This window comes from Dermacentor silvarum, chromosome 3, assembly GCF_013339745.2.
Source record: "Dermacentor silvarum isolate Dsil-2018 chromosome 3, BIME_Dsil_1.4, whole genome shotgun sequence".
NCBI classification, from domain to species: domain Eukaryota; kingdom Metazoa; phylum Arthropoda; class Arachnida; order Ixodida; family Ixodidae; genus Dermacentor; species Dermacentor silvarum.
In genome coordinates, this window is record NC_051156.1 from 45060003 (window position 1) to 45085813 (window position 25811).

Here is a 25811-nt window from a genome sequence, read left to right on the forward strand (position 1 = left end):
CCTACGCGGGACATCTGCTAACGGCCACCACGGCGGGTAACTCCAATTTTCCTAGTTAAGTGCAATGCATAAATGCTTTTATGAGATATACCGCTGAATTAATTTGAAAGAAATCTGTTGCATTTCGCAGAGAAAGTTAAGCTCTAGCAGCTCGAGAAAGGAAACTTTTGATTTAGTACTTCGAATTTATTAGAACATTTGCGGGAACTCTATGTTTAAAGATAACTAGATACAAGAAACTTAAGAAACTTTAGGTCTGCACCAAAAACAGATATAGCATGTGGAATCTTTTTTTTAAGAAAGAAGAAGCGGATGACTGAAGACACGAGGCACGCGGCGCGTCATATTGGAGCAAGCCAACCATCGACAGTCAGACGCTTCTAAGTTTCAATACACGTTGTTCTTCACGCAGGAAGTCGAACAGCTTCACAGCATTCTGTGAACTGCATCGGCTAGGGCATCTAAACCGGAAAATTTTATATATGAATTTACAACTAATGAAAATTTTCTGAATGTGTACAAGAATATTGAAAAAAACCAAGAAAAACCCTACTTACGAAGTTGTGTTACAGTGAGGGTGCTGTTTATACAAATCAATTTTGTCCACTTACATGTATTATTAGGCACAGTTTACAGAATTGTCATATCCTGTTCTATTGCCGAGTTAAAAAGTTGGAAATTCGATACTTCAAGTTCTTGGCATTGAAGAATTCAGAAAGTTTCTGTACAATTTATGGCATAAATTGAAAATTCGCTATGCTTATACTAGATTTTAACTTTTTTTAAACGCTACATAATAAAAATCGGTACACTGGTTGCCGAAAAAAAAAAAAAAAAACGGCAAAGCTTGCACTAGCCCGTGCTAAGCTCGAGACACAGAGAAGCTGGCCGATGGATTGCGTCATAGCCTAAGAGATACCTGGCATAACCAAGCTCAACTCAGGTATAGCCAAGGGCGAACCTAGCTGCTACCAAGTTCAGCCTAGCTACAACCAAGTTCCAGCTCGACATAGCCAAGTTCAACTTGGCTACTACCAGGAGACGCCATCGATCCGCCAGCTTCAACTGTGTCTCGAGCTTAGCGCGGGCTAGTGCAAGCTTATCGCCAGCTGCGGCACGGTAGAACTCGGCTACTGCAAGGAGGAAAGCGTGACGTCACACAAGCTGCGGCGCAGCGGTAGCGCTGCGGAACTTGGTTGCGCGAGATGTCTCCATCGCTGGGCGTGGCTTAGTGGTAGGAGCTGCGTGGTTATCGCTACTCCGCATGCGCGGCTTGGCATGACGTCACGAGGTTATTCCAGGTGTTTTAGCAGCTGCAACGTTGCTGGTTGCCATGGCTACGGCGCGGCTGGCTTTTCGTGAACGCGCACGTTTTACGGCTGGCTTAAACACCGTCGCTGCTAAAAATATTTCTCCGTTCCCGCGTACTAAGACAAAACGCAGCTGTCGAGGTAATGCTTCCTCTTAGGAGCTGTTTTTGTCATGCCGGTGTGAACATGACGCACATACTATACTGTGTGCATAGATCTATACTTATCGATTTCAGCTCCGCATCTTTGGAGATGCTGTGCTAACTTAAAGTGTAGCGGAAAGCTTGTGAAAAGCATTGTGAGGACCTTCCACGCCCACAAAGACGTATAGTTAGCTGCATTATAGTGTATGCTTAAATTATTTAGGGCGTCACACAAGCTAGTGGGCGCAGCCTACGTCAAACGCGTAATATGAATATGAGCACACGTACCGTTGTTCGCGCGCACTACTAGTGCAGTCCCTTCATTCGTACGGGAAACCAGTGAGCCCAGATGCAACATTTGCTGTAAAAACAATAAAAACAGAAATGTAACTGAGTGTTCTAAAAAAAGGCGATGCTCTTATTTGCTGTTTTTTATTTTTTCATTATTTAGGCAGTATTCGGTCGCTTCATTAATTAGCCATAAGCGCGAAGTCATTATGGGATATTCTATTGGCCGCAGGCGCGAGAAATAGATTCCAGAAAAGTCCCATTGCTTCTATACAGGGCCACCTTTTGTAATGATTCTTTTCATGTTCAGTTCTTTTTGTCCTTTTTCTGGCGTGAGACCATGTACGGCTCCGTAATCACCAGTATTTACAACTCGCAGCGGGTGAGAAGAACAGAATGTAATGTTTTTACGAAGAATTCTTACAATTAATGGCCCCTGCGCTATTTTTAGGCAGTATCTGAAATTCTAGCTTAGGTGTAGGCTTATAGTATTTGCAGAAATGAGGAAGCCGGGTCACATCATGATCTCGGGCAAAGTTTGAATCTTGACTTAGACGGTGAATCGCAGGTAACATGCTTTCGTTGCTGAAGAATACAACATAGACCGAACAGGAGAACCGATGAAAAAGAAATACAGCAAAAATCCGTAATACAAAAAAGTCAACGTTTACTTGTTCGAAAGCGAACGTGTTGAGCTTTGGTTTTTCAATCAGAACGATTTTTCCCGAATTTTTCATTTTACGAATTGAAAAAAGCGCTTGACATAACGCAAAATACAGGCAACGAACGCTCTCCTGCGCTTTCTAACGTCATTGTTAATCTTGCAATACGTATCAACTAGCCCACATGTCCTTTGTTAATCGTGCAGGGGCTAGGCAGCAGTGTCCGCGTGAAATTCGGCTGCATTGCACGACGTACGAGTAGCGGCGTCCAGCGTACCTGGCAGCGAATACTGAAATTCAGTTGCGTCGAGCAAGCGGTACACGGCAGACGGCGAAAATTCGCTTCTGGACCTGTATAATTTCCCCGGCTGTGGAACGAGGCGAGCCAGTGGTGTCTTTACGTGATAGTATACTGACACTGCACTCACACAATTTCCCACTGACCTTTCTGGCTTCGTGAAGTGCAAGAGTGATGGAAGTCACCGAGAAGGCGATTATGCAGCCCGCGTAGAAGTAGTAGATGTCTAGTAACCACACGATGATGCTGACAATTTGGAAGACGTAAAACGGATGGAGGACCTGCAGAAAAGTTGGACGTCACCTCTTGTTTCAACGTACAAACACTCGCACACATCGCAAAACACGTATCCCTACCTTTTCCAGGAGAAGCGCTGCGACAGATTTTACTTCCAGCTCCATTGAATTTCTTCCGTACAACACAGACCTGGAAGTGAGTGTACTTATATTAGGCAAATCGCCATGAACAAGGTATTGTTTTTGTGCACACAGCAAACTTAGGTTGATTGCTTCTATTCCCACCGAAAATTGTGGCGCTGTAATAAATTTCCGACTTTGACCTATGTAACTCAAGAAAACTAGGCCATTTATTTCAATAACTTTTAGGGGACACTCAAGTGTAAAGTGGGCTCATTGTGAACACAGAAGAAAATATAAATGGTATTGATTGGAACAAATAGTACCACGGAAGCCCGTTCAGTATCACTTCTTTTGGACTTTTCAAATGAGCTTGACGTTTGTCGAGCGGCCGAACCGACGGAAATCAATAACCTTTTATGCGGTATAAGACAAGCCTTTGAAACGCTTCGTCGCTGATGTCAATCACGACATCAGTAATGACACCTGCCCTTGTGCTACCACCGTGCTTAATGAATGAATGGTTTTCTATATCCCAGTACGCGCACGGCTTCCAATTTTTTGAGGGCAGCCTGCATCGCTATTACTATGTTGTTCCTCGTGTTGAACCACAATTTCTTAATTACTTTTGGCAGCGCATGTAGGACCTCCCTGCTTTTCAGGAAATAGAGAGTCACTCATTGCGCACCTCAGAACCTTCCGATATAAACATCAACGACCGTGTAAGCACGCAATAATTGAAAAATCAAAACTGGTTAATAATGAGTTACGCCACTCTTTGGCCGAGATATTCTCTTGTGTTGCATCTTTCTGGCCAGCTATGACGACTTTTGCTGCTTATGCAGATTTGAAACAGCTTCATCAACACATTCAGTGCAGCCCATAACTGACTGGTGACCACCAATTAGTAACGGCCATCTATTACGCCTTTCTAGATGCTTAAGCTACCGCAATGAGTGTCCCCTTTGGAAACTGCGCACCTATGCTCCAAGCATCCACCATTGTGAGGAAGTCCGTTATCGGGAGAAACTACTCCGATGCGGTCATCGAGGCGAAATGACACTCACTGTTCTTCTTCTTCCTCTTTCGAATAGCCTTGGAAACGTTCAAGTAGGTCAACGCACTTCAATCCCCTGTCCAATCCACTGAAAACAGTAAGAAAAAAGAATTTAAGAACAAAAACTATTTTTCTGTTACTGCTTGGGACAATAAAAAAAGCCATTCACAAATGTAGATGTACCACAGTAGGCCAAGTTCTCTCAAAGAAGAAAAGAAAGAAAGAGACAAACCAAGCAACCAGTGATGTTGATTACCTTGCAGATATTCTTCACATTTTCGGGGAGCAACAATGTATTCCAGAATACAGTCGGTTCCCGTTAATGTCACACCGGTTATTAGACATTTACCTTAATTCAAACGCATTGAAAAGTCCCGGTGAGAAAACAAGAATTCCTATGAATTTCGAAATTATAGTTCGTACTCGAAAGCATGCCTCTTCCATCCTCACCGACCAGCACCGGCGCCCATTCAGGCGCGCAGTGATTACTACGTGCTTGAAAACAAGAAATGCAGCTGACGATGGTACTGCTTTCCTAGGCGTGATACTGTTTTATATTAATTTATTTTTATCTTTTAGCGGTCCACGCTCGTTCCTCCCAAAAGCAATCCGTTGCCGGTTGTTTTGTGTCGTGTCAGGCTTATCCCGTGTTAAACATATTAGCAGGGAAGAAGTTTGGGCGTGTTGGTGGGTCATTGTAAACTTAACTGGGATTCATAGCGCTAAAACGACACAAGGACGAGGAAGAACACGGGACGAGCGCTAACTTTCAACAATTGCTTTATTGCAGTTAGTAAGCATATATATACTCACTGGGAAGGCACTGCAAAAAACACTCTGAAGGAAAGAAGAAAGGAAAAACAGTCATGTGGCTACTGTGCCAAAAGTGCAAGCTCTTTCTTGGATAAAAGAATAGACGGCGTGCTAACGCAATCATCACATCCTCTAGCTATCTCTGCTGCTTCGACAATTTCCCTCGTTATCTTATTCCTGTGGCGATACACAACAACAGTTTGTTTAAAGAGAGGGTAGCATGGTTCCTTCGCGTCACATTTTCTACAGTGGGCAGCCAGGTGCCCATCTATTGCGGTGCTCTCTACTTTATTATTATGCTCCGCCAGCCGCACGTTTAAACATCTGCCCGTCTGGCCCACGTAGTACTTCCCACACGAAAGTGGAATCTTATACACTACGTTCCGAGATGCACGTGACAAAAGGTTCCTTGTGTGTAGTAGTGCAAACAGGCTTCCGCTTCCTCGTAGGACAGCTCAGCCCACTCAAACTCAAAAGTTTGTTAGGAGCTGTAAAGACAACGTTTACACCCGACCGTTGCCCTACTTTTTTTAGGTTGTGGGAAACCCTATGAAAATAGGGAATTACAGCCACCTTTTGTTTGTCCCTTAGTTCTTTCTTCCTTCTTGCGTCATCCGCTCTCTGCTCTTCACTCAGGCGTGAAGTTGCCTTCCTTCGACGATGCAGGCTTTCAGCAACCGACATAATGATGTGTCTCGGATAGTTCGCTGCTTCCAAGCGAGCCACCTGCTTACTAAGTCCTTCATCCAACATGTGGGTACAAGACTTCGAAAGAGCGCATGATAAGAAAGAACGTACAATACTTCTTTTTATGAGTTTCGAGTGAGCAGAACCGTACCTTAAGGGCGGCTTGTTTGCTCTGGGCTCATACACCCAACACACGTGTGCAGCTTTAAAATGCAAACGCAAATCTAAAAACCTGATATTGCCCTGCGCAGGAAATTCAGTGGTGAACGTGAGTGGCCTAAAATACTCATTGAACGCGGCAAGAATGCTATCAACAGCAGGGTTTGAACAATCTAAACAGCAGTCTACAAGAGAGCTGGCCGCCGGAACAACGCGTGATCTATCTAAAAAAACCAAAAAATCATCCACATATCTAAAAACCTTAACTTCTTCCCTGCTAACGTGCATTTCTAGTACCTTGGGCCTTTCCTATGCTGTTCCTCCAGATCTCTGTTCTTTGGTTACTCGTGCGGCCTATGCCGAGGTTCAAGCTCGGGCCCTCTCCTTCTGTGTTCGATCCAGGATCTTACCTCCTGCAATTCTGGCTATGCTTGGGGGGTTCCCTCCGTCTCTAAACCATGGCAGAAGGTTGTGCAAGATTTTCCGAGCTGAGTGGCGACGACAGGCTGCGTTCTACCGAGACTGGTTATATGCTAGCATCTTTTGTGACGACGACGTTAGGCGTGCCCACCAGAAATGGCGGGAGCACTCCAGGCTGTTGGCGTCTTCCACCGAAACCTTCTGGCGCAGTGTTCTGGATGTCCTTCGTCCCTGGGCGTCCCGCAGGGTCACGCCTAGCGAGGACATGCTCCACACTATAGGTGACGCCGACGTTCCTGAGGAAGTTCGCCGGATTCTGCGTCTTGGACCCAAGTTCGCAGTCCAACCTCGGAAAACGATGCCGCGGAACTTCTCAGTTGTGTCCATGATGTGGCTAAGCTGGCGCCGTTGGAGGAACGTGAGTCCTGTGTTTCTCAGGGAGTCAACGTGCTCCTTCGTGGTGGACATGAGCGCACGGGAGTGCGGATCGGTCGGGTGGCCGCTACACTGCGGGATCGCAGGCTCTGTGTCCTGCCCGCGGACAAGGAGGGGGGATTCGTAGTGCTTACGCAAGGTGATTTCCGTGATAAGGCTTCTGCGGCGGTACTTGCTGTGTTTAATCCTATTCGACGCGTTTCGTTGAAGAAAGTAAGGTCGCGAGCTAAGCAGATGTGTAAGGGCCTTAATTTGGCTAATGTTGTTAAGAAAATCAATGGCACTGATGGAGACTGCTTAGAAATGTTTTTCGCCGCCAAGACCCATAAGGATGACTGTCCTTTTCGTGTCATTGTTTCCGAATCTGGGACATGGCAGAAGTGCGTCGCGGAATTCCTGCAAACTAACCTGAGACTCCTCGAGGTGGTGGATCCTTTCCTAACCAAAGATTCTTCAGCCGTAATCGATTTTTTAAATGTATCTGACAGCGAGTGTTTAACTGCATTCTCGGTCGACATAAAAGATTTGTACTATTCTTTGCCACATGAAGGTTTGCTCTCTAGCGTAGAGGCGGCAATAGACGAGCACGGCGCTGTCCCTTTTTCCAACACTTGTGGTGTTAGTGTGGCAAGGTTTTTAGAGCTTTTATCATTTTATTTGAGGTCCACGTTCGTTGAATTTGACAATAACATTTACCTGCAAAAGCAGGGTGTTTGCATAGGCTCATGCATAGCCCCTGTATTAAGTGATTTGTTTTTAGCTCGTTGTGACAAAGCCATATTCCGCGCAGCTGGGGGACTTGGGTGTTGTTAAGGTTTTTAGATATGTGGATGATTTTTTTGGTTTTTTTAGATAGATCACGCGTTGTTCCGGCGGCCAGCTCTCTTGTAGACTGCTGTTTAGATTGTTCAAACCCTGCTGTTGATAGCATTCTTGCCGCGTTCAATGAGTATTTTAGGCCACTCACGTTCACCACTGAATTTCCTGCGCAGGGCAATATCAGGTTTTTAGATTTGCGTTTGCATTTTAAAGCTGCACACGTGTGTTGGGTGTATGAGCCCAGAGCAATCAAGCCGCCCTTAAGGTACGGTTCTGCTCACTCGAAACTCATAAAAAGAAGTATTGTACGTTCTTTCTTATCATGCGCTCTTTCGAAGTCTTGTACCCACATGTTGGATGAAGGACTTAGTAAGCAGGTGGCTCGCTTGGAAGCAGCGAACTATCCGAGACACATCATTATCTCGGTTGCTGAAAGCCTGCATCGTCGAAGGAAGGCAACTTCACGCCTGAGTGAAGAGCAGAGAGCGGATGACGCAAGAAGGAAGAAAGAACTAAGGGACAAACAAAAGGTGGCTGTAATTCCCTATTTTCATAGGGTTTCCCACAACCTAAAAAAAGTAGGGCAACGGTCGGGTGTAAACGTTGTCTTTACAGCTCCTAACAAACTTTTGAGTTTGAGTGGGCTGAGCTGTCCTACGAGGAAGCGGAAGCCTGTTTGCACTACTACACACAAGGAACCTTTTGTCACGTGCACTCGGAACGTAGTGTATAAGATTCCACTTTCGTGTGGGAAGTACTACGTGGGCCAGACGGGCAGATGTTTAAACGTGCGGCTGGCGGAGCATAATAATAAAGTAGAGAGCACCGCAATAGATGGGCACCTGGCTGCCCACTGTAGAAAATGTGACGCGAAGGAACCATGCTACCCTCTCTTTAAACAAACTGTTGTTGTGTATCGCCACAGGAATAAGATAACGAGGGAAATTGTCGAAGCAGCAGAGATAGCTAGAGGATGTGATGATTGCGTTAGCACGCCGTCTATTCTTTTATCCAAGAAAGAGCTTGCACTTTTGGCACAGTAGCCACATGACTGTTTTTCCTTTCTTCTTTCCTTCAGAGTGTTTTTTGCAGTGCCTTCCCAGTGAGTATATATATGCTTACTAACTGCAATAAAGCAATTGTTGAAAGTTAGCGCTCGTCCCGTGTTCTTCCTCGTCCTTGTGTCGTTTTAGCGCTATGAATCCCAGTTAAGATTAAACATATTAGTGCTCTTCACCTATTGTTTGTTGATCATGTTGTAGGAGCAAGATACAAAAAGACATTGCATACTACTTCGTAGCAACAACAAAAAAATTGAAATAGTTCGTTCCCATTGAATTCGACCTTGACAATAATTCGACAAAATTTTGCCGGCACTCAAGGTTCTACTTAAGAGGAGTCGATTGTACAACTTAAGATAATGGTCATTTCCTACAATATATGAATAAAGGGGACACACATGCACTTTTTTTCTCTTTTGACACTATTAATGCTAATGCAATAATAATTAAATAAGTACACAATATTCTCACTAACACTTCAAAATAATTAGCATGTAGAACTGTTGTAGTACAATACACTGTTAATAAGTGACTTTTCTAGATTTTACTAAAAGTGCAAAAAAATAGTAAAATGTTACATATGGGAAATCAGTGTTCCTAAAATTCCAAGGCAAATGAACAATAATTATAGCATAATTACGATACTTTAAAACGGTGCATAGGGCATTCATTTTTTTGTAGACTGACGCAGAATAACTGTAGTTTTATCGAATTTTTTGTGCAATATGCTCGAACGAAGGAAGCTGGGTTATATTTAAATAAATTGTAGAAGTTTAGTGTAGCGAGTGTTTAAATAGATCTGCCGAGTAGGTAAAAGGCGGTAAGTGCTTTATTACACGGAGAGTCCTTTAGAAATTCAAAACACATAACAGGTGTGTTCTATAGACAAATTTCCAAACAACAATGAAATAATTGTTGTGCCAATCAACAAAAGCATAACGAAGGTTATTGAGAATGTGTTGAGGAATGAAATGTACGCATGTGGAGAGAACGTGTTGACAATGGAAAGTCCTGTGTATGACAGAAAGCAGAAATGGATCTATAACAAATAGAATTGTTGAATAGTATTATCGCCACAACACAATACTACCCCATTCTAATAAACAGCTGACACTCTGCGTCGAAGCTGATTATTTTGAGATAAAAGTGATATTTGTGGCACAGGATTTTCAACCGTGGCGTTTTGCACATCTGTTACAGCGTGCACGTTATAACGCCAGGAAAAATGGTTTTCACCTACAGAATGAAAGTGTCGCAGCTAATATGCCAGCCCGGCAGTTCAGGTACGCCCTTTATTCGATGTCGCGCACTAGCGAAGGTTAGAAACGTTTGGCAGGTATTGTTGGCAAAAGTGTAGCTAGCGTGCTCAGCCTTTTCGGTACACGTATGTCTATATCTCTGATAGTGAATTAAGTTACCTTAATCGTGCGAACCTTGACTCTTGCGGATTCCAGACGTAGCGAAGGTGCTGATGTATGAAGTACCTTAGATGAATGTCCTGCAAAAGAGGGCATGTAAGAAATTGACTGGTCAAGCGTCACTACCTCTACCACTTTAACACCTTTACGCCACCCAAGGTCCGCTGCAAACCTGTCCAGTGTGGGCGCATAATAGGGTCGGGAATGCCCCTCGAAAGGTCAACGTCATCGGCGTGCTCTGCTTGAGCGAGTCGACTCAAAGTAACTGTCGCAAAACTAGTTTATCGAGTAGAGGGCCGGCATGACCGATGGAGAGGGCACGCGGAGGCGAGCGTAGTGCTCAGTCTGAGCATCGAGTTGAGTCGTAGAAGGAGGTTCTCAGCAGACGCCAGGCGAAATGCCACCGAAGCAAGCTCGCCCCTAACCAACGACTGCATATCATCCCACTTGCCTTCGTGCATACTTATCTGAAGATTTTAACTATATTCACTTTTACAAAGAAGTGCCTTACCCGCCGCGATGGCTCAGTCAGCTAAGGCGTTGCGCTGCTGAGCACGAGATCGCGGGATCGAATCCCGGCCGCGGCGGCCGCATTTCGATTGAGGCGAAATGCAAGAACGCCCGTGTGCTTGCGTTGTAGTGCACGTGAAAGAACCAGGTGGTCAAAATTAATTCGGAGCCCTCCACTACGGCGTGCCTTATAATCAGAACTGGTATTGGCAGGTAAAACCCAAGAAACAAGAAGAAGTGCCTTCTGAGCCTTGGCGGCAAAGAAGGTCTGCCAGCTGCAGTGAGCAGCAACCGGCAGAAGTATCCTATTGATATTCGCCATATTGTCTGCCCTGACCTTTATATGCTCCCAAACACACCCACTCAAATCGGTCATCCCGAGTGATCCGCAAGTATCTTTACAGACTATAATTTCCACAAGCTTCCACAAAAATAAGCATGCTCTAGTATATGAAACACTAGAGGTTTGCACATACGGGGGCGATACACTTGCAACATTAAATTTTATTTAGGTGAATTCCTAGTCACTGTGGCATTCCAGGCAACACAGAGGCAGACAGTTCAGCACGCACGGCGCATACTGAAAATCCTACCCATTTGATACCTCTTTAACAAAGCGATGCAGGTGCAACAATTTACGCAAACTTCTCGCCCGATTACCGAGATATACCACTTGAAAGCAGTTCAATATTCTAGTAATGGTTACACGTTATCTAGAAACCGTAATATGCAGATTACTTCTAGGCACTGCGTACACAAAGTATTCTTTACTTAGAATAGGATGTGCCGAAAGTGCGCTGTGCTCTTCCTCGGAATCAGATCAAGATAGTGATCACCTCTTTCAACAGTGCCGTATTGCTACACACTTTCGTGGTTTCCTGTCGGACTGCTTCAGCCATGTGAAAGTAATTCAAAGGTATGAAAACCGAAACGAATCTCTTAGTCATAATGATGAGTTCAGCGTACAGCCGTAGCCACGCGCGCTCTTTTGATTTTGGAAGCGTGGCATCACTTGCGAGGATTTGACGGCGCCACTTCCTGCAAGGCGCAAAAGGACACAGAACACATACGAGCATAAGGTAGCAGGGAGCAACAGATGGCCTGTTCCGGCTGTATTTTCATGTTTGCCGAGTGCTGGTTTAGGCAGCCGATCGGTGCGCGCTGTCTACCTTTATTGCCGGAGGAAAAAAACACTGGCGACTGTCCAGCGGGTAAGCATGCCATCCTGCGGATGAGGTAGGTTTAACTTTCTAAGCTCAGGCGCGGCCGATCTTCAGCTTGCTTAGCGACCGTCGCGAGCTACTGGAACCACTGCTATAGCTACCCTCGCCACCTCCCTCTTCTTCCCCCCTAGCAGGTAGCGCGATAAAGAAGGAGGAAAGCATATGGCGTGAATAGTGGAAAAGGACATTTATAAACAATGTACGCTATCTACAGCCAATTTTAGGAGTCCAAGGAGCGTCCAGCGTGCGAGTCATATTTCAAAAGCTGACACTGGCTGTTTTGCAATGACCTACAGGTGACCTACAAGGTGATTTACAGTGTGTGATTTGTGCGCCGATGAGTACAAAAAAGACCAGCCGTACATTTGGGTTCATGCGTAGGATAGTGACTGTGCTTCTGCATCGTGCTGAGAACCGTCACAGGACAGGTGGCCCATATTGTCGACACAACCGCAGGCAAGCGCACTGTCAGCCATTCCAATGAGGGAGAAGTGGACGTTTATAAACAACTCGGGGCCGCAGCGTCCACACAAGGAGTTGTCTTCAAGCGAACGAGTCAGGCTCGAGGTCAAAGCTGTAGAAAAGCGATCACTCGGTGGGAACGGGTGTTAATCTTGCATGAAACAGGCTTCCTCATACTTAATACCACTCGTACATACCGGGTGTCCCAGTTAACTTGTACCAAGATTTAAAAAAAACCAAGACCTCTAGAGAAATCCTACCGACTATACTAGCCGTAGTCGTGTGCACTTACAGCCAGTATCATTTTTCATCACAAAGGATTAATTAATTGCTTTGAAAGAGAACTTTTTAATTGTTGCTTGAATCGCAAACATATCAATTACAAAGTTGCAATTGATATGTTTGCGATTCCTCCGAATCAAGCATATTTTTTCGTGCTCAGCTTTGCCTCGTTGGTATTTCCGAGAAAAAACAACAGCGCGCGAAACACCCAAAAGACGGAATAGATACGCGCTCATGCGCCGCTACTCAAGTGCTCCCAAGTGAATAGCCACGGATACACGGCTTTACTAGCGACGGCAGCTCAATACAGGGCTTCACGCTATGTGATGGTCGCGGCATCATGAGAACATGCCGCTGACGCATTGATAACCGTAGCGGAGCCGTTAGAGGGGTGGGGAGGGGGGGGGTCGAAGCCAGGAAACTGTGACGACGCACTTGGGACTGTAATTTTGCGCACTCCCCTTGTAGGCGCGCCACGAATGTATGTTCCTTTTGTTCCCTTTAGCAATATAAACGAACTCTGCGTTGACTATGTCCATATTTAAGGCGTTTTGGTGGATCTGTACGGCTAGCATTGCTGTGGTCGATTACGTAAACCATTTTATTGCGATAGCAATTATATGGACACTTCAACCGGATTTCTGCCGTCGCCGTCGCCGTCAGGTTCCCTATAGATAAAATCTTCACCGCGCGCCGTATGCCCTAGCGGAAGCGTGCGGGGACGCGCGCTATTTCGGAGAGCGAACGCACTCATCTCCCACGCGCAAGCAAGGAAGCAGGGAGCCAGCGCCGGAAGGAGCGGGGGGGGGGGGGGAGGGAGGGGGGGGAGGGGGGGGGTACTCTGCCAACAACTGCGCTCGTCGCTCGTCCGCACCGTCTCTTATCTCCACACGGCTCTGACCTTTATTCGCCGTGCATTCGCTGCTCAGTTTCTGTTGAAGCGATAGACCGCACGTACCTTCGCCCGCGGCGGCGTATGCTTGCTGCCAGCGTTTTGATAGTCGTTGTCTGCAGTCATTCAGTGTGATCTATTCGTGTTTGTTTGTGCGCGCTCACACCACGCTTGTTGATTCAGTTAGTAATAGTGGGGCCACATTTTCCAACGCACGCTACACATGCAATGCTGCCCGGATCGGCAGTGCAGTGCTACAGGTGTGTCCCTTCGCACACGCTGCCCACGGGAAGCGCTTCTCATCAACACCACCGTTTCACAAGCGCCTTCTCAGGGTCATCGAGTCTCTCTTCATGTCGGTCTACTTACGGCGCAGCACACCTGCTTACTTAATCATTAATCAGCTCATGTTTAATACAATTCACATTGCTACCAAAGCCGCTCACCTTACTTCGTATGACATTGCTGTGTTGCTATCGCATTCATTGCTTCGCCCTTAGGGCGAAACTGACATTTTTTACTTGACGTGTCAGTGCGTAGATAATAACGGGATATCTCAACGGTACCACGCCAGTGACCTGCTCTTCAAGGAGACAGTCATGCCCTTCACGAATGATCAGAAGGCTAAAATGATCCTGGCTCGGGGGGTAGCCCTCGGCGGCCAGAGGAAGGTAGCTAAGCTATTCCGGATGTGGCATTGTGGAGGACGCCTTAGTCCGTCAACAATACTTAGAACGTACAAAGTCCTTTTCTAGACGGGTAGCTTCACAAGAAAGTGACACAGGACTGCGACGGTAGTTCAAGAAGCGGAAACGGATGTTTCGCCATTCTTTGCAGCTAATCCTCACGGTAGTGTGCGCGACGCCAGTGCGGAGGCCGGAACCTCAAGGTGATCAGTGCGGAGGATTTAAAAAAAAGGTGATATGCACCTGTACCATGTACATCTTCATCAAAAACTTGAAGACCGAGATTTTGAAAACAGACTTAACTTTGCCAATTGGATTTTCACGAAATGTGTAGAAGAACCGGACTTCCTCACTCGCGTGCTTTGGGCGGATGAGGCTAATTTCTACAGAAATGCACCAAGTGAATCATCACAATGCACACTACTGGAGTGATCAGTGTCCCCACTGGCTGGCACAAACACGACACCAATACCAGTGGTCGTTCATTGTGTGGTGCGGTATTTTTGATGGCAACATGATTGGACCCATCTCTTTTGACAACACACTAACGACGCAACGTTACGTCAACGACATCCTCGAGGGCCCCGTGAACGACGTCTGTTGCAACATTCCACTTACGCACCTTCGAAACATCTGGTTTCAACACGATAGTGCTCCTGAGCATAGTAGTAGTTAGTTTCGAGCGTGGCCCGATAACCTTTTTTCTGAACAGTGAATTGGCCGGCACGGACCAACTTGCTTTGGCATACATCTGGTCAGAATACCAGACCTATGCTATGTTCATGTTTACACAGACGGGTCCGTGTCACCAAAAGCATCGACAGCAGCTGTGGTGATACTAGCCCAGCAGATGACTCGAGGTTTCATTCTAGATCATAATTCAACATCAACCACTGCATAGCTTGTGACTATACGGGAAGCGATTCGCCACATCTGCGGGGAAAGACCTCAAGAGTGGTGCATTTTCACGGACTCAAAACCCGCGCTGCAAATTTTGAGATGCTTCCTGCGCCTCACCACATATCAGGCTCTGGCACTGCAGATCACCGAGCTACTTTCATGCGCTCAAGAAAAACACCACCGCATAGTGTTCCAGTGAATCCCAGGACACTGTGGTCTCAATGGTAATGAGATGGCCGATGCTGAAGCAAAGCGCGCCCCCAGCAATGGCCTGCGCACTGTAGTGCCGTTCTCTAGACCGGACATCACATGCCTCCTGTCGAAATTAATGAGGAGTGCGACGAAAACATATTGGGCCCAGCCAGACGCTCGTCACGTTCGCCTTAAAAGGCTGGATACCGATATGCAATATCCTGTTCTGCGTCGAATTCCACGCCATCATACGTGCCTGATACACAGACTGCGATTAGGCGTCGCTTTCACACGCAAACATTTGCACATAACTGGACGGACAAAATCTCCGGAATGTTCAGTGTGTGGTGTTATAGAGACGATAGACCATGCGCTCGTGGTGTGCCCTGAGTATGCGCCCGAAAGACTCACACTGGCAGCCACCTTGAGACATTTATATAATAGACCAATGTCGGAGGACCTCTTGCTAGGCGCAGGGCCACAGAGTTGGCAGACAATTGAGGCAATGCGTGCTTTTTCACGTTTCTTAGGTGACACGGGCCTGGACTCACGCTTATGCAATGTGTACTTTCACCTCGTTCCTCATTGTGACCCTCTTTCTTCCCCTCTTTCTCTTCCCTTACGTAGAGTAGCAGGCCAGATGCTCCGTATTCCGGCCGACCTCTCTACATTTTCAAATCAATAAACTACTTCTTCTGTACCTTGGCCTGCAAGGTCGCCGGACATGACACCGCTGGACTTCTTTTTGTGGGGCTACGTGAAACATCGCGTGTATAGCACCGAAACTACCACACCGCACGCCCTAACGGCAAATATAAGCAGAGTCTGCCTTGATATTCCAACGTCGTTGGTGAAAGCTGCAACAGCATAAGTGTTGTAAATAAGCAAGTACTGTATCGCTTCAGGTGGTAAGCTGTTGGAGCACGTGCTATAAGTGGCATTGAAAAGTAACCGCTCATAACTGGTGTAAAACGTGATTGTTTAACGCACCTTCATGATGTCACCCTATCCTTACATTAAAAAAAATTGCGACATAAATAGAAATAGGTACAAAAACTGCTTTGTTGTGCCTCTTTTCCAGAGTTCAAGAGATAGGTTGCACTAAACCAGTTGCACCTTTGGATGTTTGTGGGCGGCTGAGACGCCTGACGTGCTTTTGGTTTATCTTTTATTAAAATGAACTCCCGAGTAGTTCCTGTTTGTTCTTCCGAGAGCTGCTTTCTTTCTTTTTTTTCATGCTCTTTTGTAGACTGTTTTTTTTTTACATGTTGAATTTCGTTTGTTGCTTTGTTTCATGATACGCGAAGGTTAAAGCTATCCCGAGTGCCTCATGATCGAGCACAACATTCTTGCGTCCGCAGATGCTGCCGCTTATCGCATCACGCTAGTTAGGTCGCGAAACCTCTCGAGCCATCCTACATGACGAAGCCTTGTACAATGCGACTGTAAACGAATTCAGCAGTATATCATTCAATAGTTGCTTGGAGGCGCTTGAGTAGTGGCACGCGAGCACGCATCTATTTCATATTTCGCGTATTTCGCGGGCTTCTGTTTTTATTGCGATCGCAATTATGTGGATACTCCAAGCGCATTTCCACCGTCGTCGTAATCGCCGTGAGGTTCCATATAAAGTCCAACAGTGATAAAACAATCGCCGCGTGCCGTACGCTGTGTGTGCAAGTGAAAGAGTGCGAGGGTGAGCCGGCAACCGTAGCTTAAAGAGGTGACGGAGACGGGGGGGGGGGGGGGGGTGTCTGCACCGCGAGTGCCCGTGCGGCTGTGTCTTGAAAGGCATCTACGGCGGGGGCAGAGTAGCGGTCGCTCGCTGCAGCCGCTACGCTGACTCACTCCAGCGTTCTGACAGCGACTTTCCGCAGTCATCAAGTGAGATGCGTTCATGTTTGCTTTGCGCGCACGACACCACTTTTGTTTAGTTAGTGTGCCTATGTTTACAAGTTTACACGGCCAATAAAACTGCTATCCGTATTTAGTACGGCTGTCCACTAATTTTCTATCGCAATCGATGCTACACCTTTCGGGCGAAACTGCGAGTTTTTTCTTGGAAAGAACAACCAGCAACACTTCAGGACGAAATAAATGCTTGATTCGGAGGTTATTTGAGGTGCCCTACAACTTTGTAAGCGACAAGTTTGCAATTCAAGCAATAAATAAATAGTTCACTAATAAAAGCAATAATTTAATTAAGACTTCGTGACGAAAAAAATACTGGCTGTAAGTATACATACGACTGTCGCTACTATGTTGTCAGTACGATTTCTCTAGAAATCAACACGATTGGGCTTTCTTTAAATCTTGGTCCAAGTTAACTGGAACACCCGGTATATCTGGGAGGTACCCCTTAAGATTGTAACTCACCTACGCATGTTTATGCTTTTATGGAATGACTTCGCAAAATAATCTGTCATTTCAATTAACTATTTAGCAACGTCAGAACCAATGCATTGTTGATCAACTAGCAGCGGCGATTCCCTGTCCATTCTAGTAAGCAATTGTGTAGCTATATAGTGATTTGATTTTGTCACTGGTAACTTGTTTCCGAGGTTGCAACCTGCACTACGTGATGCAAGATAATGTATTCTTGAAAGCATAAATTAAAGGAAATGAATAGATTGGTGAACCATGAAGAAACCTTGTGGCTAAGAATGGAAAATCATGCAAGTCTCATATGATATTCGTCGTTACACATGCAATATTTGGGCATTGCCAATTATTTATACGCACGGCAGCCACAACTACTGGTAACATCATCAAAATAGGTCAAACTTGGGATGCCTTAGGCTGTTGAAACCGGTAACACCATGTTTCCTGGCAGCATGAAGTTATAAATCACTGTGAAATTCATAGAGCTTTTATTTATGTGAGTATATAAAGCCGAACGCAATAAGCTCTTTACCTAGGCGATATTTTTTGTGGCCTCAATTCGTTCCAGCCTTTTATGTCATGCACTGCATCAATGAGGCCACGTGCCAACATTTTAAGCTGCTGTTGCTCAATTCATGCTCCCGAGATGTCACGGAGATTGCTGCTGAAGAAACAATAATGGAATATTTTCTAGTTTAGTTATACCCTCCCTGTTTGACGTCTCGCCCTTGCGTCAGTGCGTCAAATCGCCGCCGCTTTGCGGTAAGATCAGTTGCGCGTGAGAAAAAAAGGTATTGTAGATGTTCTAGGTCACTTTTGATGACATCCGTAGGACATGCATACTTCATATGTCGGATCCAGTACTCCAGAAGATAACTAGCGTTTTGACGGCACTGCTGCAGCAGCACGTTAGGACGATGCTATTGTGTGCAATAAAGGACAGGCATATTCAAGTATCCAAAGCATTTGCCAAGCTTACCACTTCGCTGGCGAAAGTACGTTTTCGCCGCTGATAGCTGCTGCTGAACGACATCCTTCGGTTGATAAGGGGATGCGTTTTGACTTCCGAGATCGTGATGCGGGAATGGGAATCCTGAAAGGAAAGCCAAACTCTTACAAGTCCTCATGTCAATCTGAGCAGGTAATTAAAGCTATGCTATGAATCTACTTGCTTACTTGGAACAGAGTGATGCAACGCAATGATCTTGTGCGTTACGAAGTTTAACTAAAAATGTTATAGCGCCAGAGTGAAGGAGTAAATTTAAGTGAAACGAGTTTGAACAGCTGAACTGAAAAAAAAAGCACGAAAGGAGACAGACAAGTACGTCGCTTTTAAGCTGTTCAAACTCGTCTTAGCGACGAACCGATTAGCTCAGGTAAATACAATTCTGAAGTAAAATTAATGCTGACTTGTCCTTCATATCTGCAAACGGAATACCTGTGTCTATCGGTGTATATCCGCAAACAATCCTGGAGGATTCGTTCATCACAAGCCGATAGCAAGGGCTTTCCGCATTACCTTTTCCTCATGACTGTGAGAATAGTAAGCTCTACAACAAAACATAAGGTTAGAATAATAAATATCGCATCACTGCATAAAGCATATTAACATTGATGGGCGGCAAATATTTAGTAGTAGTCATTTACAATTGTACTTTTGAATCGGTAGCGGCTGAAATCTGCTCCAATGCTGATGCTTACCTTGACGACTAGAACGGTAGCGTGTGAAAGCTGGCAGGGTGTGCAGGTGATCTGAACGTACCACTCCTGCTTCCAGCTGGTCACGAGGGGTAACAGACCGAGAGTGAGTGCACACAGTACACGGTACAGGCCGCTCCTCCATGGGCTGTAAGCATATCCGTATACCTCCTGCACGATAGTGCACGCACGTGCATGAAGCATTGCCCTGACGATGGTACATGCGGTACATTCATCGTCGTTTCTACAGGCTCCGTCACTTGAGATTTTGCTCTTCCGAAAGAGAAAACAAGGCACTTGCAATGCCAAATTGTGGTGCGTACATATATCAGATTTGAAGACACGTTAAAAACTACACTGTGAAACCCGTCATCAACGTGGGCTGGCATGCAGGTGCGCTTAAGCAGACTTCCCAACCCTCGAACTGTGAAATGCGTGTTAACTTAAAGCCGGTGCTTCACTTGGTCATGATAATGCGTGACGTGAACGCGCCCAAGGAATGGCAATGGTCTTCTTGGGCATAATCACGCCAGGGGTTATCTTGACGCAAGTGAAGCATGGGGTTCAAGGCACATTTCTGAATATGGCGTTTAGTTTAGCCACTGCCCCTTAAACAATTGCCTTACAAATTTGCATAAATATATTTACTGGGAACAGGTTCCGTAATACTGCCCGGTGGTTGTCAGGTGTTCATTGTTTATTTGATAACCCTTTGTTCACTATTTCACTATATATGCCTTGCAATATGACTCCCAGAAATAAAAATGTACAGCAATTATGTCGATAAGCTAAATGTGCCCAGATCAACTGACTAAAAGCCTTTAATGTAACAATATGCAGAAAAAGCGGATATTACCAAGGGTTCATCAGCGCCTTCGCGAATGACCGCTGCGAATCCGAGAATTTCGTCCTCCGGTCGGACATCATACACCATGCTGTGGGCACAGCGAGCAGCCCTCGCCTCTGGATGTCTCCTAGATCGCCTCTCCCGTATCCCGAAGGTGCTGATGGGGATGAGAAATAAAAAAAGAAGGTTATAAGTTTATAAGTTTATATTCGAGGTTGAACTGGAGGGTTTTCTGGCAAAAAGCTGCATGCGCAGCTTGACTGTGTCCAGAAAACCCATACAAGCAGTAGCACACGAGTGGTACAGGAAATCTTCAACAAACACACATACAATAGTCACATTCAATAAAGAGAACATTCACTATTTATGCATAGAGAGTCTAATAGTCTTTGCACAAAATTCGAACAATAAAATCGAAAATCAAAACGCTGAAATGGTCATACATATGTTCAGAAATAATAATAGTAATAATCAAGCAAAGCATGCGGCATCTACAAGCCGGGGGCATAAAATCACATTTCAACAAAATATTTCCGCAGTTCAGCTTTGGTGTATCCTATTGTATGTTTATACGTGTTTAGAACATGGGGCAGGTTATAAGACAACATTTGTAATTTATAATTAGTGCGAAAACGAGGTATATTCCATATATTAGTAGTTATTGTGTTTATGTTGGCACGACGCATGTCCAAAGATGCCAGAGTAGAATAAAAATCGGCAACGGATGCCATCGAAATACATTTTTTGTAACAACTCAAAGTTATACAAATGATTGACTCGGACAATGTTATGTGCTTCAGATGCATACTTGGAAGTAGTTGTATTATCAATATTGGCGATTATGCGAACAATTCTCTTTTGTAATACGAGAACTTTATTTATGTTTGTTTTAGTCATTGTGGCCCATACTAAACTGCAGTAGTTAAGGTGAGAAAAAAAGTGCGTAATAAACTTGTAATTTACATTTCAAAGGTAAATTTTCACGACATCGCGACAGAGCCCCGCATACGGAAGAGAGCTTCTTGCAGACAAGGTCAGTGTGGGCATCCCAGTTTAAATAACACGAAAAAGATACTCCAAGAATCTTGTGCACTTCAACTATTTCTATTTGGTGATCTTCAAAGTGAAGCATGCAGTGCGGTATTAGCGGTTTGTTTCTTGCGCGAAATATTATAGCCTTGGACTTTGTAGGATTTATTTTTAACTTATTCATCCTTGACCACCTAGACAATTTAATTAGTAGGTCATTACATTTCACCATTAAATCGTTAAGGTTAGGGCCTGACAGAAGTCTTGCAGATGTTAGATCCGAAGCGAGGCTTTGTGAAGCGGGTAACTTAATGGTGTACAACCTAATGTGATCCCCACAATAGATATTTTGATTAATTCATGCAACGTGTAATGTTAGTCACCGTGTATGCAATGAACAGTTGACAACTTTGTCGCCATGCAATGGTTATATTTATACAATACACCGTTCACAAGCTGCGCCAAAATGTAAACAATAGTTTGGGCAGAAGCACACTGCGAGACTTGGACGGAGTGACGTTACGAGGCCCAAGGAAATGTTCGGTCTCTGTCGGGGGAAGAATGTTAAGGAGAGACATCCAGGAAGAACGACACACGCTTTGCACCGTTTGTGCTGCAGTACAGATACGTAAGTAAATTTAAGGCTTCTGTACTACTTGCGTCACGGTGGCACATACCCATTCTGGTCAAATGCCTGGAACGGACACACAGGCAGTGACCCGAGAATGGGGGTAGGCAAATAAATGTGAGAGGTTTCAAAGATACTTTGATTAGCATACGCTATTCCAATTAATTGTCTGTGTGCATTAGAGAAACGTACGAGGCTACGTTACAAGCTGCATGTTTCCTGTCGTAATGTATTGTTTGATTACGCGCCACAAAGGTGCGCTCACCGGAACTACTTCGGAAGTCCACGTGTGGAGATTATATCCTCCTAAGACCCCTTGTACAATACATTGCACATTACCTTCAACTTTTTTTAGAAATTCACTCGGAAGTGATTAGGCAAAATATTCATTCTGGGTAGGAAGTACGGTGCATGTCTAACCGTAAAGAAGTGGTTAACTCATATTCTTGTCGTTTTCTTTCGAGCAATTTGACGCTTAATTGATCTATACCTCTGTGTGGGCTCAGACGGCCGAAACCAAGCTTGAGGTATTGGTTTCGGCCGTCCGAGCCCATACAGAGGTACCGAGATTGAGAGAAAATTCCGGATGCGGCAGCAACATGGCAATGTACTACACGTAGTTCCAGCTTCATCGCTGTGTTTAAGCAATGTTGTCCAGTTTTTACCATAGCGAAGATGAGGAGACGATGGAGATCGTGGAGATATGGAGGCGCATATTTTGGCATCTCACCGTCGTATCTAACTTTTAGAAATTGGCAGTCAATTTAGCATGCGCCAAAGAGGATCAATGCGAAAGCCTGCGCGCTCAAGAGACATTCACTAAATTATTTGACATTATCATTCGAACGCGTTGCTACTTCTTATTAGTTGTTTTTTCCAACCAAAGGTCGCGGGTTCAACTCCCACCAAATGTCGAGGGTGGGACTGCCAGCAGAGGTTGTGGATTCGAGTGGCCTAATTACCTACATATTATTTATTTCGCCTTAATTAACTGCGCTTTAATTAACTTCGACTTAACGCCAAAGGTGGTGGGTTCGACTCCCACACAAGCTCGAGGATTCGAGTGCCTGAATTAACTCTATCTTAACACGCTGATGACGGTGACCCGCATGCCGTCAAAATTGTTGTGCGAGTGTTTGCATGTAGATAAAACACAATGCGGGGTCGGGGTAGTAAGTAAATTAATCCACCGAGTCATAATCGTGCACGATTTCGCGTCGACGACACGGTTTTCGCTCAAGGACGTTGAAGGTCGACTGAACGATGGGACACAAGGCTTTTGTCCTAAACATTGTCTTTTCAAGTTCAAAACATAACAGTAGACAATAAAAAGTGGCAGTTTCGCCCGAAAGGCGAAGGATTGATTGCGATAGCAAATTAGTAGACAGCTATACGAAGTAAGGATAGTAGATTTATCGGCCGTATAAAGTTGTAAATATTTGCTTACTAATTAAATAAACAAGCACGGTGTCACGCGCGCACAGGTAAACATGAACACATCTCGCTCGAGGACCGCGGAAACTGTTTAAGACAATTCAGAAAGCGTGCCAGCAGCAGCGGGCAAATTGACCTTCGCGCTGTCTCGCGTCTCACTTCAACGCGAACTAAACGTCGAAAGCACAGTGCATACGAAGCTAACAGCACTCGGTGCATGCACTTCTGCACTTTGTACCCATAGCAGATCGCTTTGAAGAAGAGGCCTCCGCGGGCGCACACTTCGGCCACAGAGCAGATCGCTTTCAAGATACGGAGCGCGCGCGGAAGCTCCGTCAGCAGCAGCCGCAAGACCAGAACCACAGTGTAAGAACATTTAGGTGTTGACGCTGCGCGCGCGCGAGCGTCCAGATTATGTTCGGCAGCGCGCGGGCGCACCGAGTAGATGGCGCCGCGGTCAGCGGTCCCAGTGGAAGGCAACATAAACACATCAGCCGTAGAGATCAGCAAGAGACGAATGGAATACTGGTGGAAAAAAAGCAGGGAAAAGATGGATACGACCTGATCTCTTAAAATCATAGGCAGCGGCACAAGGTAAATTTTTGAAAAAGAAAAATAATAATGAGAGGTATACAAAAATGTAAGAACATGTATACAAATACATGTATACAAAAATACAAGAACATGTATAGTATGCCTGATTAAATCAAGCAGGCTAGGTGACTATTTGTCGCCGCCCAGTTTAAAAGGGGGTGCCAATAAATCATCATCATCATCACCAGCATAGCGATGCCGGCAGCTTGACATTGCTCTGCTTCCCCTAAATTTTCGTTCATAGTGGAGTACAAACTCTAATCGCGAAGGAAATTCGTTATTTCAGATTGAAGTGATAAGTGTACCAGGCTTAATGCTTCGCTAATATGAAGGTTCCTTGTGCAGGGCGTGAATGACGTGAACACGGATAGATCAGGCAGGACTCAAATCCCACTCAAGTTGCGCTCTCGCGCACGATTTGTTTCGTCCGGTCTAGCCGTTCATCCAAGCATAAAAAAATATAAGCGTTAGACCACGTGTAACGCTAACGTTAGCCCATGTGCTAACGCTTATATTTCGATCTGAAGAAAATAGTGACTGCACCGGAAAATGTATTTCGTGCTTATCGCGGCTTCCATTCACACTCAGAACACCGTTCAACCATCTTTGCGCGAATTAAGTGTAGCCGCGATATATATTAAGAAATGAAACGGCGCAAGCTTGCGATATGCAACGCACTAGAGCAAAAGTGGCTGTTCGTGGCTACAACTTATGATGAGAATGCACATAAGCTATGCAAAAATTCTTTCAAATGGGAATTTATTAGGCAGGACGAAGGCAGGCGTCTTATCTTGGATTACAGCATCACTAATACAGTTTACTGATAAAAACCTGAGCAAATGCCTTTTTATTCACATTCCCCCTAACATAGACCGTGTATATTATTCATCTGGCTTTCGTTCATTGAGGACTGAGTGGCTCTTGCAAGATCTAAAAAATTAGGCGACTTTCTTTTTTTCTTAAATTGCATATGAGAATGTGCCAATGTAAGTGTATTTGACAATACATGCTAGAGCCTGTTCACAAATACACTTACACCCACCACACAATAATCTCATAGACTTTTTATTTTTCATTTTGCACAGACACAATACGAAAAACATTTTGCATGAAGCAGCTCGATAATTTTAATGGGGGATAACCATCCCAGAAGCTTACGCTCTCATACACTCCCACAATGGAAAAATGTTGAATAAAAACATGCGAGCGTATAATATTCACCGCACGCGCATTGCAAAAAAAATTCAGTAGCCAGGATGGAACAAATTTGAAATTCAGGCATACATCTGCACAGAAGACAGCAGTATTATACAGGGTGCGCAACGATTTAAAAATATGCAAATGTCACGTAGCTGGACAGAACCATAGTAATGTTGTTGCCGTCCCTTGGAGATATTCAGATTATGTTTTACATTTCGCCTAATTACATAATTATTCCTAGTTAATCAACTTCTCAATTATTATAATTAGATTAAAAGTATCAATGAGAAAATTGGAGAGCAACATGAAAGACTCCCGTACAGCTTTCTATTGCTCAATACGCACAACGTAGAAGTGTTTTTCAGAGCGTGAAAGTCCAAGAATACACGCAAAGTGTCTCGAGCGGCCAGTCGTGCGGCAATGTTGCGTGTATTCGCGGGTTTCGTTCACTCTCGGAAAACACTTTTATGCATCGTGTATTGAGCAACAGAAAGCTGTATCGGGAGTTTTCCATGTTGCTCTACAACTCTCTCGTTCACACTTTTTATCCAATTATAGCATTATAAAGGTTGATTAATCAATTATGAAAATGACTATGCAATTAGGCCGAATGCAAAAAAATAATTTGAGTAACTCCAAGCGACGGCAGACAACATTACCTTGGTTATGTCCAGCTACGTGACATTCGCATATTTTTAAATCTTGAGGTATGATAGTTAAGCCTGTTTATATACATCTTGTACATGCAGCAAAATGTGCACAATCAGCTGTGGCACACAGGAGGTTCTCTCTTCCGCCGCGGCTTTCGAGGTTTAGTTGACCGTGTGAGGTTCTTTGGATAGTTCGGAAATAAGGTGGGAACCCTTTTATCGAGCTCCGCGTAATATGCCGCCGATATCGTATCCTCGAAAAAATGGTTGGCGCAG

At 44.9% G+C, this 25811-nt stretch overlaps 1 protein-coding gene across 1 annotated transcript in view; it reads right to left on the reverse strand.

The window, feature by feature from the left end:
* The window catches only part of LOC119444324 (polyamine-transporting ATPase 13A3), a 40638-nt gene extending 20481 nt beyond the window's left edge, over positions 1-20157 (reverse strand). Inside the window, exons 1-8 of the mRNA XM_037708737.2 lie at positions 20010-20157; positions 19157-19324; positions 18435-18548; positions 9927-10006; positions 4125-4202; positions 3058-3127; positions 2848-2982; positions 1742-1814 (exon numbers count right to left, since the gene is read on the reverse strand). Of these exons, the coding sequence (XP_037564665.2) occupies positions 1742-1814; positions 2848-2982; positions 3058-3127; positions 4125-4202; positions 9927-10006; positions 18435-18548; positions 19157-19324; positions 20010-20087 (796 nt within the window). The 5' untranslated portion in view covers positions 20088-20157. The remainder of the gene's footprint in view (positions 1-1741; positions 1815-2847; positions 2983-3057; positions 3128-4124; positions 4203-9926; positions 10007-18434; positions 18549-19156; positions 19325-20009) is intronic.
* Between the last annotated feature and the right edge of the window lie 5654 nt (positions 20158-25811).